The sequence below is a fragment of the Cnephaeus nilssonii genome (genome assembly GCF_951640355.1).
Source record: "Cnephaeus nilssonii genome assembly, chromosome: 2".
Taxonomy (NCBI): Eukaryota; Metazoa; Chordata; class Mammalia; order Chiroptera; family Vespertilionidae; genus Cnephaeus; species Cnephaeus nilssonii.
In genome coordinates this window covers 37,950,988-37,964,319 of record NC_137073.1, presented here as the reverse complement: position 1 = coordinate 37,964,319, position 13,332 = coordinate 37,950,988, and the positions used below count along the sequence as shown (strand labels likewise).

General features: G+C 39.0%; 1 protein-coding gene across 1 annotated transcript in view; it reads left to right on the top strand.

The window, feature by feature from the left end:
• SLC12A2 (solute carrier family 12 member 2) overlaps window positions 1-10,430 on the top strand; it is a 97,071-nt gene extending 86,641 nt beyond the window's left edge. The window contains exons 23-27 of the mRNA XM_079795791.1: window positions 866-977; window positions 2,590-2,676; window positions 5,011-5,146; window positions 5,447-5,514; window positions 7,573-10,430. Of these exons, the coding sequence (XP_079651917.1) occupies window positions 866-977; window positions 2,590-2,676; window positions 5,011-5,146; window positions 5,447-5,514; window positions 7,573-7,708 (539 nt within the window). The 3' untranslated portion in view covers window positions 7,709-10,430. The remainder of the gene's footprint in view (window positions 1-865; window positions 978-2,589; window positions 2,677-5,010; window positions 5,147-5,446; window positions 5,515-7,572) is intronic.
• Window positions 10,431-13,332: the final 2,902 nt, after the last annotated feature.

Here is a 13,332-nt window from a genome sequence, read left to right as displayed (position 1 = left end):
TTTTCTAATACAGTAAGAAGTTCCAGGCTCACTTTTGTACTTCCCCACAGCATCCATTGAACCACCCTTTATCTAAGGAGCCCTGATTTCTTTTAGTGGAGAGTGGTATTGAGGAACAAAAAACGGGGCATTAGATGTGCTCGTTGGTATTAGGGTGTCACTGCTCCCAGGCCCTCTCAGTGGACAGATCTATGAAATCTACACTAATAAAAGAGTAAGATGCAAATTGACCATACCTTTGCAACACCCACCAGCCAATCAGGAGTTGGTATGCAAATTAACCCAACAAAGATGGAAGGTTAATTTGCATACACAGGCCCCCAGACGCTCCGGGCCTCTGGGCAGCATGGGAAGGCTGAAAGGCGGCTCCGGGCCAGAGCAAAGGTGGTGCCGGCAGCCAGGGGAAGGAAGGCCCATTCTTGCATGAATCTTCATTCATCGGGCCTCTAGTACACACATAAGTGTCTGTAGGTATACTTATAGGCTGAAAACTAATTCCAGCCCAACACTGCAGGATTCAATCCAGCTTCTCCCTCTATGTTTTTCATTTTAGTGACAAATGTTGCTCCCATTAGCTTCGGCAAATATTCTCATTCCTCCCTCTTCCTGTGTGGGACTAATCTCACAACTCTGCCAGGCCACAATCCCATTTCACTGACTTCCTCTCATGGGCTCTGACTCCACTGGGTCTCCCTCCTAGTTCAGCCCCGCCTATGGCCTTATGACTGAATCAAGGAAGGACAGAAAGAAAATTTTAGTTTTACAGAGTAGTTGTACACATGTTTTTAGAGACTAAATTGAATTAAAAGTTTTTAATTAAGAAATTAGCACTTACTATATGATTTATTGTATTTTTATGATTTAGGTTTGACCTTATTGATACCTTACCTTCTGACTACCAAGAAAAAGTGGAAAGATTGTAAGATCAGAGTATTCATTGGTGGGAAAATAAACAGAATAGACCATGACCGGAGAGCGTAAGTCTACTTTAAATTGAAGGGCATTTATCTAGCAATACTTTATTATTACTATATATTAGGTAGAATAATCCATAGGCAATCCATAAGATGTCAGTTATGTTGCTCTGTTCTATGCTAAAGCTGAAAATTCTCAAATAAACCATCTTTAATTTTAATTTAGCCTTTATGTTTAAGTTGTGGATTGTTTTACTGATATGCAATATTTTTTAATATATTGACATTTTAGAAAGTATTAATATTTATGGCATTAAAGTGTTAAGCAGCTCTTTTTTTAAAATCGGGGGGGAGAGTACAGCCATTGTCATCCACTCCCTGTCCTTGTTGTCACAGTTCTGGTTCTGGTTTCGGTGCTTCTCTAAGTGCCTGTGGTGTCTCTGACTGTTTGCATATATTTTGCACATTGCTCCCAATTTCAGGTTTGGAAAGCAGAGCTTGATCTCATGATTCCTCTGCCCAAAATGTTTTATAACTTTTTCTCTGTAACATACCATAGAAGGTCTATGCTAAATGTGGCAATCAAAGTTCTTATAACCTGTCCTCCTATTCCCTATTGTTATCTCCTGGTCCCCCAATTATGCCTTATACTTCAATTTACAATTCTGTGCCTGCCTTAAAAATGCAGATGATTTCAGACTTTCACTCCTTTGCCTACTCTCATCTCTCTACTTATTAATAGCTTTGTACTTCTCGGTTAAAATACTTCATCCTTTAAAGTTCAGGACAGTTGCCATCTTCTTCATTACAGCTTCCTTAATTTCCCCCCACTAGTTGTTACATTTCCTTCCTGAATCACAATATACTTGATAACACTCATCACATTCTGGGCTTCTGTTATGTTTATTTTATACCAGAATTCAATTAGGTGTTTATTCATTTCAAATAGTGAATTATGCAAGCAGTAGTAGAAATAACTTAAAAGTTAAACCTGTTTCTCATCTGTTTCCTAATATCTTAATTTAGAAAACTCATTTTATTAAGAATAAAATCCTGTTTTGTTCATTGCTTTGCCTGTTTGTATGTTTCAACTTTTCTATTGTTGCCACCAAGGCTTCATTGCCAGCTCTGCATCCAAAAAGGTATTTACTGAAAAGTCAGAGGCTGTTGGAGCTCCTATCCCATGCCTGTCCAAGTCCACCCCCCACACCTCCCAAATACTGTGCACTTAATCTACTCTCAGTTATAACTTCAGTTTGGTCCAAAAAGTCATATTTGGATCTTTTGAGGTATGCATTCGCCATGGATGGAAGAATAATCCAAAAATAATTAAACAAGTAACTAGTTTTTATTGAAATCCTATACTTAATATAATTCCACTAAAATTAACTTAAAAAATACTAGTTGTATTCAAATTTCATTATTAATGTCTTTCACTGTCCATTACTGTATGAGATTTAGAAAAAGTAAAATAACAGAAGTCTCTTCTCAGGGCATTTTTTACATCTACTTTGTGAATGTACAATGGAAATTAATGCAGATGGGCTTGTTTTGCATGTGATAGGTATTTTTCCTATTAATCATGCTTTTCAGATACACAGATTCAGCTCTAAATAGAATAAAAATATCTATATACAGCCTTCATGTGTCTAAGTGCTATTTATTTTTGTTTTAGGATGGCTACTTTGCTTAGCAAATTCCGGATAGACTTCTCTGATATAATGGTCCTGGGAGATATTAATACTAAACCAAAGAAAGAAAAGTAAGTTATTGAATAAATTACTTTATACAAATTTCTGATACTTTTGGATAACCTACTCAGTCACTCCAGTAACAGATCATTCAACTTAAACTAATATATGGCCTTTTGGCCTGCTATTAGTTACATGTGAAGTCAACTCTTTAAATTTAGCACTGAGAGTTGGCATGCTTATAGCAGATTTCAAAGTAAGTCTAAAGGCCTTCAATTTTCAGCAAATTCAATTACCGCTTTATAAGAAATTTCTGAAAACCATTAATACCACAGAAATTCCACATGGTTCTTTAAATTTCCATTGTTTATGCTCACATTCATTATGACCACTCAGTCCCTATTCCACATAGAAATTAGTCACACTGTTTTATTACTAAAATAGAAAAGTCTAAGAATTTGCCTATAATAATTGCATTTACAATTCTCAAGAAGTAAAAGATTTGTGGAATAGTGTATCTGAAAATGGTAATATTGTGGTTGTTATCATGATATGTATATTACTGGACAGAATTTTAATAATTCTCAGATAAATGTTGAATAAATGATGAAGCTGGTGTAAAAAATCCAATTTAAATAAAAAAATAGTGAGATTATACTGTGTAAGGTTGTAATCAGGGAGAGATTTGTTTCCTGTTATAAAACAACTAGAGGCCTGGTGCACGAAATTCATGCACTTGTGTGGGGGGGGTCTCAGCCCAGCCTGTGCCCTCTCGCAGTCCAGGAGCCCTCAGTGGATGTCCAACTGATGGCTTAGGCCCGCTCCCCATGGGAGAGGCTCCTGCCACCACCGTAGCACTTGCCAGCTGTGAGCCCAGCTCAGGGTATTGCTGAACGGCGTTCCCCCTGTGGGAGCGCACTGACTACCAGGGGCAGCTCCTGAATTGAGTGTCTGCCCCCTGGTGGTCAATGCGTGCCATAGTGACCAGTCGTTCCACTGCTTGGGCAATTTGCATATTAGCCTTTTATTATATAGGATAGAAACCAGGTGCTTGTATGAGACATACTTGAAAAGGGTGTTCAAGGACTCAATCCAATGTGTGTGTGGAGGCTTCCCACACCAAACAATTCTCAGACAGAAGCAGAGTATCAGAATTCAACTCAATTAGGACACCATCTACCCAAAGATAGAATCAAATTATACAGGTAAAGGGCTCAGCCTCACAAGAACTGCCCTCCACTTAATTTTTTTATTTTTAAAATGTTTTTATTAATTTCAGAAAAGAAGGGAGAGGTAGAGAGATATAGAAACATCAATGATGAGAGAGAATCATTGATCAGCTACTCCTGCACTCCCCACTCTGGAGATTGAGCCCGTAACCCAGAGGCATATGCCCTGACCGGGAATTGAACCATGATTCCTGGTTCATAGGTCAGAATTCAACCACTGAGCCAGTTAGGCTGTCCTCCACATTAGATTCCAGCCACAAGCACAAGTTGTTACCTATACTTCTGACAGACTAGCTATAAATCAGAGGTTCACATGACTTCCCTCTCCAATTTCAGTTTGCTAGAATGGCTCACAGAACTCAAGAAAACCCATTTACTCACTAGATTACTGATTTATTACAAAGAATACAAACTAACAATCAGATGAAAGGGATACATTGAGTGAGGTCCCCAACATAGGAGCTTCTGGCCTTGTGGAGCTTGGGGCTCAGCAAGGTGGCACCTGGAAGCATTCTGGTCTCCAAAAAGGAGGGATAAGGACCAAGGAGCTGTCCTCCCAGTTTTTTTGAAGCTTCATTACTTAGTCATGATTGACTGAGTCATAGGTCTTTGGCAATTATACTCAATCTCCAGCACTTTCCTTTTTGTGGGACGTTGCAGGTTTGTGGGGGGAGACAGCTGGAAGATCCAAACCTCTAGTCACAAGGTGGGTTCTCATGGCAACCAGCACCACCCTTGGGTTGGGTCCAAAAGTAGAGGATTAGAATGCTGTTCATGCTCTTTTAATGTCTTTTGTCCTATTATGTATTTTTGGATTTAGAGATTAATTCTCCATCTACTTAAATGTTTAGTATCTGCCCTTCCCTCCCTTCAAAATGTTCTAGTATATTTTCTTACACTACTTTTATGCAGTGGTATTTGAACTGGGAAAGGGAAAGCCTTTGAGTGTTTTGAGTAAAGGAATAACACAATTTGACTTATTGCTCAAAGGGATCATTCTGGCACTGTGGTAAAAATTTACTTCGATTGGGGTGGGGGTTTTGACATAGGAGCAGGGATAGATAAGAGATCAGAGTAGAGGAGAGCACAATAGATGGAAAACAATAACTGCTTATGTTATAATTTTATGTTTCAAGATCTTACTGTTAAATCAGTATTCTTTCTATTGTTTTTAAGTATTATAGCTTTTGATGAAATGATTGAGCCATACAGACTTCATGAAGATGATAAAGAACAAGATATTGCAGATAAAATGAAAGAAGATGAACCATGGCGAATAACAGATAATGAACTTGAACTTTATAAGACCAAGGTATTCCTTTTTTTTTTTTGCTTACTTTTCATTAACCTTCTATGTGATTTTAAAAAAATATTTAAGACATAAAAGTAAGTATCAAGAACTGCAATTTGTTACAGAAGGAACCAGTTGTGTAAATTAAATCTACTTTAATTTGGATTTATATGTGGGCATTGTAAAGAATAATTTTGGAACTGATTTTTATTATACCAAAATTGATTTTGGTTTCTTTTTTTTCTACTTATAGTTTTATGAACCATGATAGGTTCCAATTTTCAAATGGTCTAGGAATGACTTTGTCTTGTTTCATTTCAGACATACCGGCAGATTAGGTTAAATGAATTATTAAAGGAACATTCAAGCACAGCTAGTATCATTGTCATGTAAGTACTACGTGCACTAAGATTTTATTAGGTATTAATTTTTATGGTAATGCAATTAGGGTTAATTTCTATACAAGTACATATCCATTTAACATCCATAATGACCTAGTAGTTGTAAGAAGGAAAAACAAACTTTTTAAAATACACCTTGCTCTAAGCATATGAGAAGAAATTAAAATAGGAGGAAAGAAAAATCTTAAACTTATATAAATCTAAGTAATTTTTTATTATTGTATATTTTGGAATTTTCCTTTATCCTTTTCCCACCTTTTAAATGTGTTTAGCTTTGCCATCAACCATATGGGGTATGATGGCCTGAAATTCAAATTTGGACCCCAGGCACCTTGGTTCTCAAACTTAATTCATTCCAGAAGCGATTTGTTTGAAAACGGAATCATTTTTCCCCATTAGAAATAATGTAAGTTAAATTAATCCATTCCAGACCCCAAATGATTCCCTGTTTTAACCTTTTTTATAGTATACAGTGCATGTCTATTGTATTGTTTAGTCTATAAATAAACACTTTATTTTCTTAAATTTATCGAACAAGCCCCCTACTAGCCTTAAAGGAATCACAATCTTCAGCACTTGTTACAAAGGTGTCTTTCAGGTTAGAACGCTGTATCTTTGCTTGTTCATATATCACTGCCTCCAAAATGCAGTCACTGGCTCACTGCTTTTCCTTTATCCAAATCAACAACAGTTTTTCTACCTCTTCGATTACTTGTGATCATTGCTTCTTTCACAACCTTAGCAACATTAGCAACTCTTTATGGCCTCTTCATGTTTTAAAATTGTGCTAATGTTGATTTCACCAGCAACATAAGCATCCTCTCCTTTGTTGCCTTGAGATGCTTTTTGTTATGCTGAGGTATCAGCATGAAAGGGTTGTCAGGTCAAAAACTGAAGTTTGGTTCTACCACTGAGACATTTTTTCTGTGAACAACTTGGTCAAGAACCAAATTGAGATGGGAGACTTTGAAAAGTGAGGTTTGACTGTAATAAAGTTGCTTGGAGGATTAAATTTTAAAAGTGGTTTCCTGTCTGAATCCCGCCCCAAGTTCCCATACACAAGACTTTACCTATAGCACATTGTCCTGGCAGTGAATATAGCTAACTCTGGCTTTCCTTCCACTGAACCAAGTTAGCTAGATAATAACTTGAACCCAAATTCCCTCAGTCCTGTAGCCTGGGTTCTTAAATGGGTGAGGAAAGCTTAGGCCTTCAAAAACATGCCAAATGATTGAATAAAGTAACACCAAAGGATTGTGTTTCTGATTAACAATAAACATTTAATACATCAGAAATTGTTAAGTTTTGCCAATAATCATATATCTGTGATGGAAGATGGTAAAACATAGAATCTAGAAACACTATAGAGCAATTGGCCACTACTACTATTATCAACAAATAGAAGTAAAAGCACAGGGAGACAAGATAAAAATGAATATCTAGAAATAATTATGTTTGAATTTTATTTATTTATAGTTTCCACTTTTACATTCAGGTGGAGACACCGTTTTCTCTTAAAAGAATTCTATACTTACTGAAGAAGGGGAAATTTAGGGTTTAATGTTAGATACCAAATGGGTTATGCCAGTGGTCGGCAAACTCATTAGTCAACAGAGCCAAATATCAACAGTACAACGATTGAAATTTCTTTTGAGAGCCAAAAACTGACTTCTGCGCATGGGCCACGAAGTTTCAATCACACTGTACATGCGCGCCCGCACGTGGTATTTTGTGGAAGAGCCATACTCAAGGGGCCAAAGAGCCGCACGTGGCTCGCGAGCCGCAGTTTGCCGACCACTGAGTTATGCTATTCGTAGGAAGAAATTTTTAAACATAATTTGTTAGAACTTGAAAAAAATAGTAGTATTATGGTAGTATAGTAGTTGCTATACTATATGCAGAATTTCCCCACACTTAATATGCTATAACTATAGTAACTTTTAGTTACTATATTGTGACATAATCTAATTTTTATTACATTTTATTCTTAACTTAAATGCACTGCTGAATTTCCTTTTTTTTTTTTTTTTTTTTTTTTGATACCAGGAGTCTCCCAGTTGCACGAAAAGGTGCTGTATCCAGTGCTCTCTACATGGCGTGGTTAGAAGCTTTGTCTGAGGACCTGCCACCAATTCTCCTAGTTCGTGGGAATCATCAGAGTGTCCTTACATTCTATTCTTAAACCTACACAGTGGACAGCCCTTCCGACAGTACTTCATTACCTAATGAAGTAACTGAAATCTTCAGTGACACATTAACATCACAATGGCGAACTGTGACTTTTCTTTCACTATTTCATTAATTTGAAAGCACACAGGGAAGTTGTTCCATTGACATGTATATGGAGACTTCAGTTTTAGTCAGTAATGTATCTCAATTTTAATGATGATTCCTTGTTGTTGGACTAAAGCTCATGAAGTAAAATTTTCCTTTGCTACTTGAATAGCAATAAAAGTATGTTATTTTCTGATTGATGAAAGGAATACAAAAAGCCTTTAGCCTTGAGGTGCCTTCTGAAAATAACCAAATTTCATCCATATATCCTCTTTTATAAATTTATAGAATGTCAAACTTTGCCTTCAGCTATTAGTTTTATTTCTAGTCTCTTCCACTTTAAAATGGACACTGCTTTTCTTCCATTGACCAGTTAGTGTTGAGTACTGTATGTTTTCTATTATTTTTGTAAAGGTATATGTTAGACATTAAAGGTGAGAGTTAGGGCAAGTTAATGGGGGGAAAAAATGGGAACCAAAAAGTGACCCCAAGTTTAGGTTGTATGAGTATGTATAAATGTAGACCTAGGGGGAAAAGGCCCAATAAACCTTTCTTTTTTTTTAACTTCTAAATGGTTCTTATTTGTATCTTCAGTCAATTATTACTAAAATGTTAGGGAAGGTTGGAGATTTTTCTATATACTGCTGAAAAATTACATAGTCATTCTTTAGACAAATTATATAGTTATTCTTTTGACAGAAATTCTCAAAATCATTTGTATTTATTAAAAGAGTTTTGTCCTAATTTAGAGTTTTCTTTAAATCTAAGAGACTTTTAAGGAATGCTAAAACATTTTTCTGGAGGAAAATCATTGCCATTTCATAGAATATTTCAAACACTACATGGAATTTCACTATACCATCCTTTATAAATCATTAAAATAATGTTTCATCAAATGGTTAAATGGACCACTGGTTTCTTAGTGAAATGTTTTTAGGCTTAATTCATTCAAATGTCAAGTACACTTAGTCTTAATTAATATACTCAGGTTTGAACAGATTATTCTGAACATTTAAATTTAATCCATTCTTAATACTTTAAAACTTTTGTGTTAAGAAAAACTGCCAGATTGTGCTTTTGAAATGTCTGTTTTGACATCATAGGCTACTAGTACAAATATGACTGTGTATGTACTGTTATTAAAAGCTTTATATACAATTATTAATGTAAAGTTTTTCAGTTTTTATTCAAGGAAGGATTTCCTAAAAACATTTCAAGGGATCTATGTCTACATATATGTGTGTGTGTGTGTGTGCATATGTATATACATACACAGATGCATATGTATATATAATGACATTTATGTTGCTGTTTTTTTGCATTTTAAATGATCAAGATTCATTCGATTAAAATGGTTTTGTTTTAGTAAACGTAAGTTCCAAATTAAAGAGAGAGTTTTCTGGAGAACAAAGGTGATTATTTGAAGGGCATGTAATTCACACAGTTATCATTCAGATAGGAAATGGAGAACATTTAATCTGAAGTACTGTTCAGTGGGTTCATTGGTATAAGTTTCAAAGATGAAGACTTTATACAGGTTTTAATAAATCTTGATAGAAATCTATAAAATTACTGTTGTCAACAGTGCAGTATTTTTGCTGCATAAGTATGAACTAAGTTAATATAAAAATGAAGATCTAATAATAATTTTGAATTCAGAATGTTAAGAAAATGAAATAATCGTTTTTGCCCAAAATACTTTTTCCTATGTTATAACGCACAGCATTGTTGCATTTATGGCAGACTTTGTAGTGTTTGGGGGTAAGAATGGTAGAAATGTCAGATTAGTCAATAAACTATTTATGTTTGAATTTTTAAAATGGATAATAGGGCATAAACTAAGTGCTGCTATGTTGAAATGTGCACAGGTACACTTACCCTTTTTTTTCCCCCAAGTTTTTCCCATTCAGGAAAACATCATTGTGATCTGTACTGCAGGAACCAAATGTCATGCATCATACATTGTGTATAAAGTACATAAAATATATCTAAATATGCATAATGGGGGGAGGGTAATATTGTCTGTGAAATAATGTAAGAAGCTTTTCACTTTTTAAAAACGTTCATTGCTTTTACTTATCACTACACACCAGGTCAAAATTTTTAAGGTTAATATACTGCTCTAATAAAATTCAATAATTAATTCTTAGAGATGTTAGCTAGTGTCAAAGCTATTCTAGTCTTTTATTTATACTGAATTTGATTATTTTAATGCCCCCCCTTTTTTTTTAGTTCTAATCATTGGTGGTAACTTGGAAACAAATAATTATGCAATGGCATTTGAGCATTCATTATTCCTAGAGGTAAAAATTCAATGGCTTTAGAGAGAATGGTGGTATTATGCTAATTATTAATGGTTAATTAAATCAGATATTTATTTGTTACATTACTTCATTTGTATTTTAGGTTTTCTTTTACATTCTTTTTATATACTTTCTGATATTACATATTTTTAAAGACTATGGAAATAATTTAAAGATTTGCGCTCTGGTGGATGTTTACTAAGTTTGAAAATGTAATATTTTGATAATGTATGATAACTGTCACTTGCTTTTCTAATGTTTTAACATTGAGTATTGCAGTTGCTGCTTTGTACAGAGGTTACTGCAATAAAGGAAGTGGATTTGTTAAAACTATATAATGTCTATTCATATTTTATGTTTTGTAAGTCTATGTCAGCTTTAACTTAACCTCATTTATATAACTACTAGCGGCCCGGTGCACATTGAAAGTAAATTAATTAGTAATTAGAAGGTGGCTGGCGGGCAGGACCGGGTGAGATGGCAGGACATGCTCTGGAGCCAACCTGCCACAGTCCCTCCCCAGCCGGCCGCACCTAGGGCAGCGCCAGGGCTTGAAGGGTGTCTGTGGAATGAGCAGGGCCCCTCTGGCAGGGGGGGTCCCTCAGCCTGGCCCGCAGGGATCAAAATCAGCAGTCCAATATCCCCCCGAGGGGTCCCGGAGTGCAAGAGGGCACTCTGCGAAGTTTCTGTCGCTCAGCAGCTCCTGCATTGAGCATCTGCCCCCTGGTGGTCATTGCGTGTTGTAGTTACTGGCCAGTCACTTAGACTTTTATATCAACACTAATAAAAGAGAAAGATGCAAATTGACTCTTCATTTGGATGCCCACCAGCCAATCAGGAGTATGCTAATTAACCCAACAAAGATGGCGGGTTAATTTGCATACTCAGGCACCAAGTGGCCGGGGGCGGGATGCTTGCGTCATCACCATGGCAACAATGCAGGCATTCCGCACCTCCCCAGCAGCTCCACGCCTCTGGGCAGCATGGGAAGGCGGAAAGGCAGCTCTGGCCAGAGCAAAGGCGGTGCCAGCAGCCAGGAAGGCCCGTTCTTTTTTTTTTTTTCCTCACCTGAGGATATTTTTCCATTGATTTTTAGAGAGAATGGAAGAGAGAGGGAAAGACAGAAACATGGATGTGAGAGAAACACATCAATTGGTTGCTTCCTGCACACACTCCAACCAGGGCCCGGGCCGGGAAGGAGCCTGCAACCAATGTACGTGCCCTTGACTGGAATCGAACCCGGGACCCTTCAGTCCACAGGCTGACACTCTATCCACTGAGCCACACCGGCTAGGGTGGAAGGCCCATTCTTGCACGAATCTTCGTGTGTCGGGCCTCTAGTATATAGATATATATAGATTATTGATGTCTTAGTTTTTAAAATGGCTTTTATCTTAATATTCATGCCTTGGGAAAGTTGTTTGAAATTCTTCACTATCCCTAAGCCTTTGGAATAATCACTATTGATATTGATAGTGTGATTGAGTCATACAAGATGCCGCTCATTTTGATTTTTTTAAAAATGATTTAGCTTTTTAAATTCTGCTTTATTTATCTTTGGGGCAAATCATGCATTTATAAATGAGGAAACTGAAGATTAAATGGATTCATAGTTCCCTGAATATAATCTGGATTCTTTTCTTCCTAAGATATTTGTTTGGCTAAGCTGATTTTATAGTTTTCAATGTATTTTCACTTTCGCATTTGAACATTACAGTAGGTATGCTATATACACAGTCAGCTATTAAACCCTCTTTTACTCTTGAAAAAGCAGCTTGGAGCAATGTAGGGAGTTTCCCAGATCATGTGGTAAATCAAGGAAGGATGTTGGCCTAGAGCCCAGGTCTTTCATCTCCAGGAATATTTATATTATGCATGTACTGCTGACAAATCCATAACTTAAGAGGGTTGTGCTAGATTTGCTAGATTGGTAATTTCCAAACTTTTATACAGTTAAGAAAACATAGATTGCGATAATAGATCTGAAACCAAATGTACATGTCCATTGTATGATCTTGTATGATCTTCGCTTCTTATTCTCAATAAGTTACTATTCAGGCTAGTTTATTCACTGCTTTGGGGAGTTAAAAGAGAATTCTAAGGCAACTATGAATGTAGCATCCTACCTTACAATAGAGAAACATGCAAACTGACCGAACCTCCGCTATGCCCACGATTGGGCCGGCGGGAGGCTGGGGGGTGGGACTCCGGGTGGCCTATCCGGCCGTTGAGAAGATCAAGATGGCGGCGCCCAGTCCTCTTAGTTCGGGGGTCCCTGGGGAGATCGCTGCCCCGGGGAGGCGAGACCTGGCTGCCCAGACACTCAAGAGGGTATCGGGGAGATCAGCAACCTGGGGGGGCATGGCCGGGCCCATCCCGCTGCTCCCGGGGGTCCATGGGGCGATCTGCCGCCTGGGGGGGCGTGGCCGAGCCCATCCCGCCCCTCCCGGGGGTCCCGGGGGCGATCGGCCGCCTGGGGGGGCGTGGCCGGGCCCATCCCGCTGCTGCCGGGGGTCCCGGGGGCGATCGGCCGCCTGGGGGGGTGTGGCCCGGCCCATCCCGCCGCTCCCGGGGGTGCCTGGGGAGATTGCCAACCTGGGGGGGCGTGGCCGGGCCCATCCAGCCTCTCAGGGGGGTCCCTGGGGAGATCGGCAACCTAGGGGGGTGTGGCCGGGAGATCGGCAACCCGGGTGGTGTAGCCAGCCCATCCAGCCTCTCCCAGGGGTCCCTGGGGAGATCGGCACCCCGGGGAGGTGAGGCGGGACTTGCCCAGCCGCTCCCAGGGTCCCTGGGAACATTGCAGGCATGTGGTTGCTGAGACCCAGACCAGGCCTCCAGCCACAGATTCATAGCTTTGTGGAGACCTAGGGCAGGGATCTGCCTCATCTGCAGAGAGACAGAGGTTCTGCAGTGCCCCCAAGACGTGGGTGGGCCCAGCCAGGGATCAAGGGGCATGGAAGGACTCCTGGCAGAGGGCCAGGACCCTCACCCCTGAGGCGGGGGTTGAGGGGTGGTGCCACCTCAGTGGAGGGGTGCTGCACTGCAGGGTACTGGACTCACTGATGTGATTCAGAGAAGCTCCCAGTGCTAATGGGCCTCGCTCAGGCGGCCTTCACACTTCAGAGGCAGTGACTCCTGCTCCTGCCTTGACCCAAAAGCAAGCTCGCTACACCCTGCCCCATGGCAGAGCATGCCTAGGCAGTGAGTGGGAAGCCTTCCACCTGCTTCG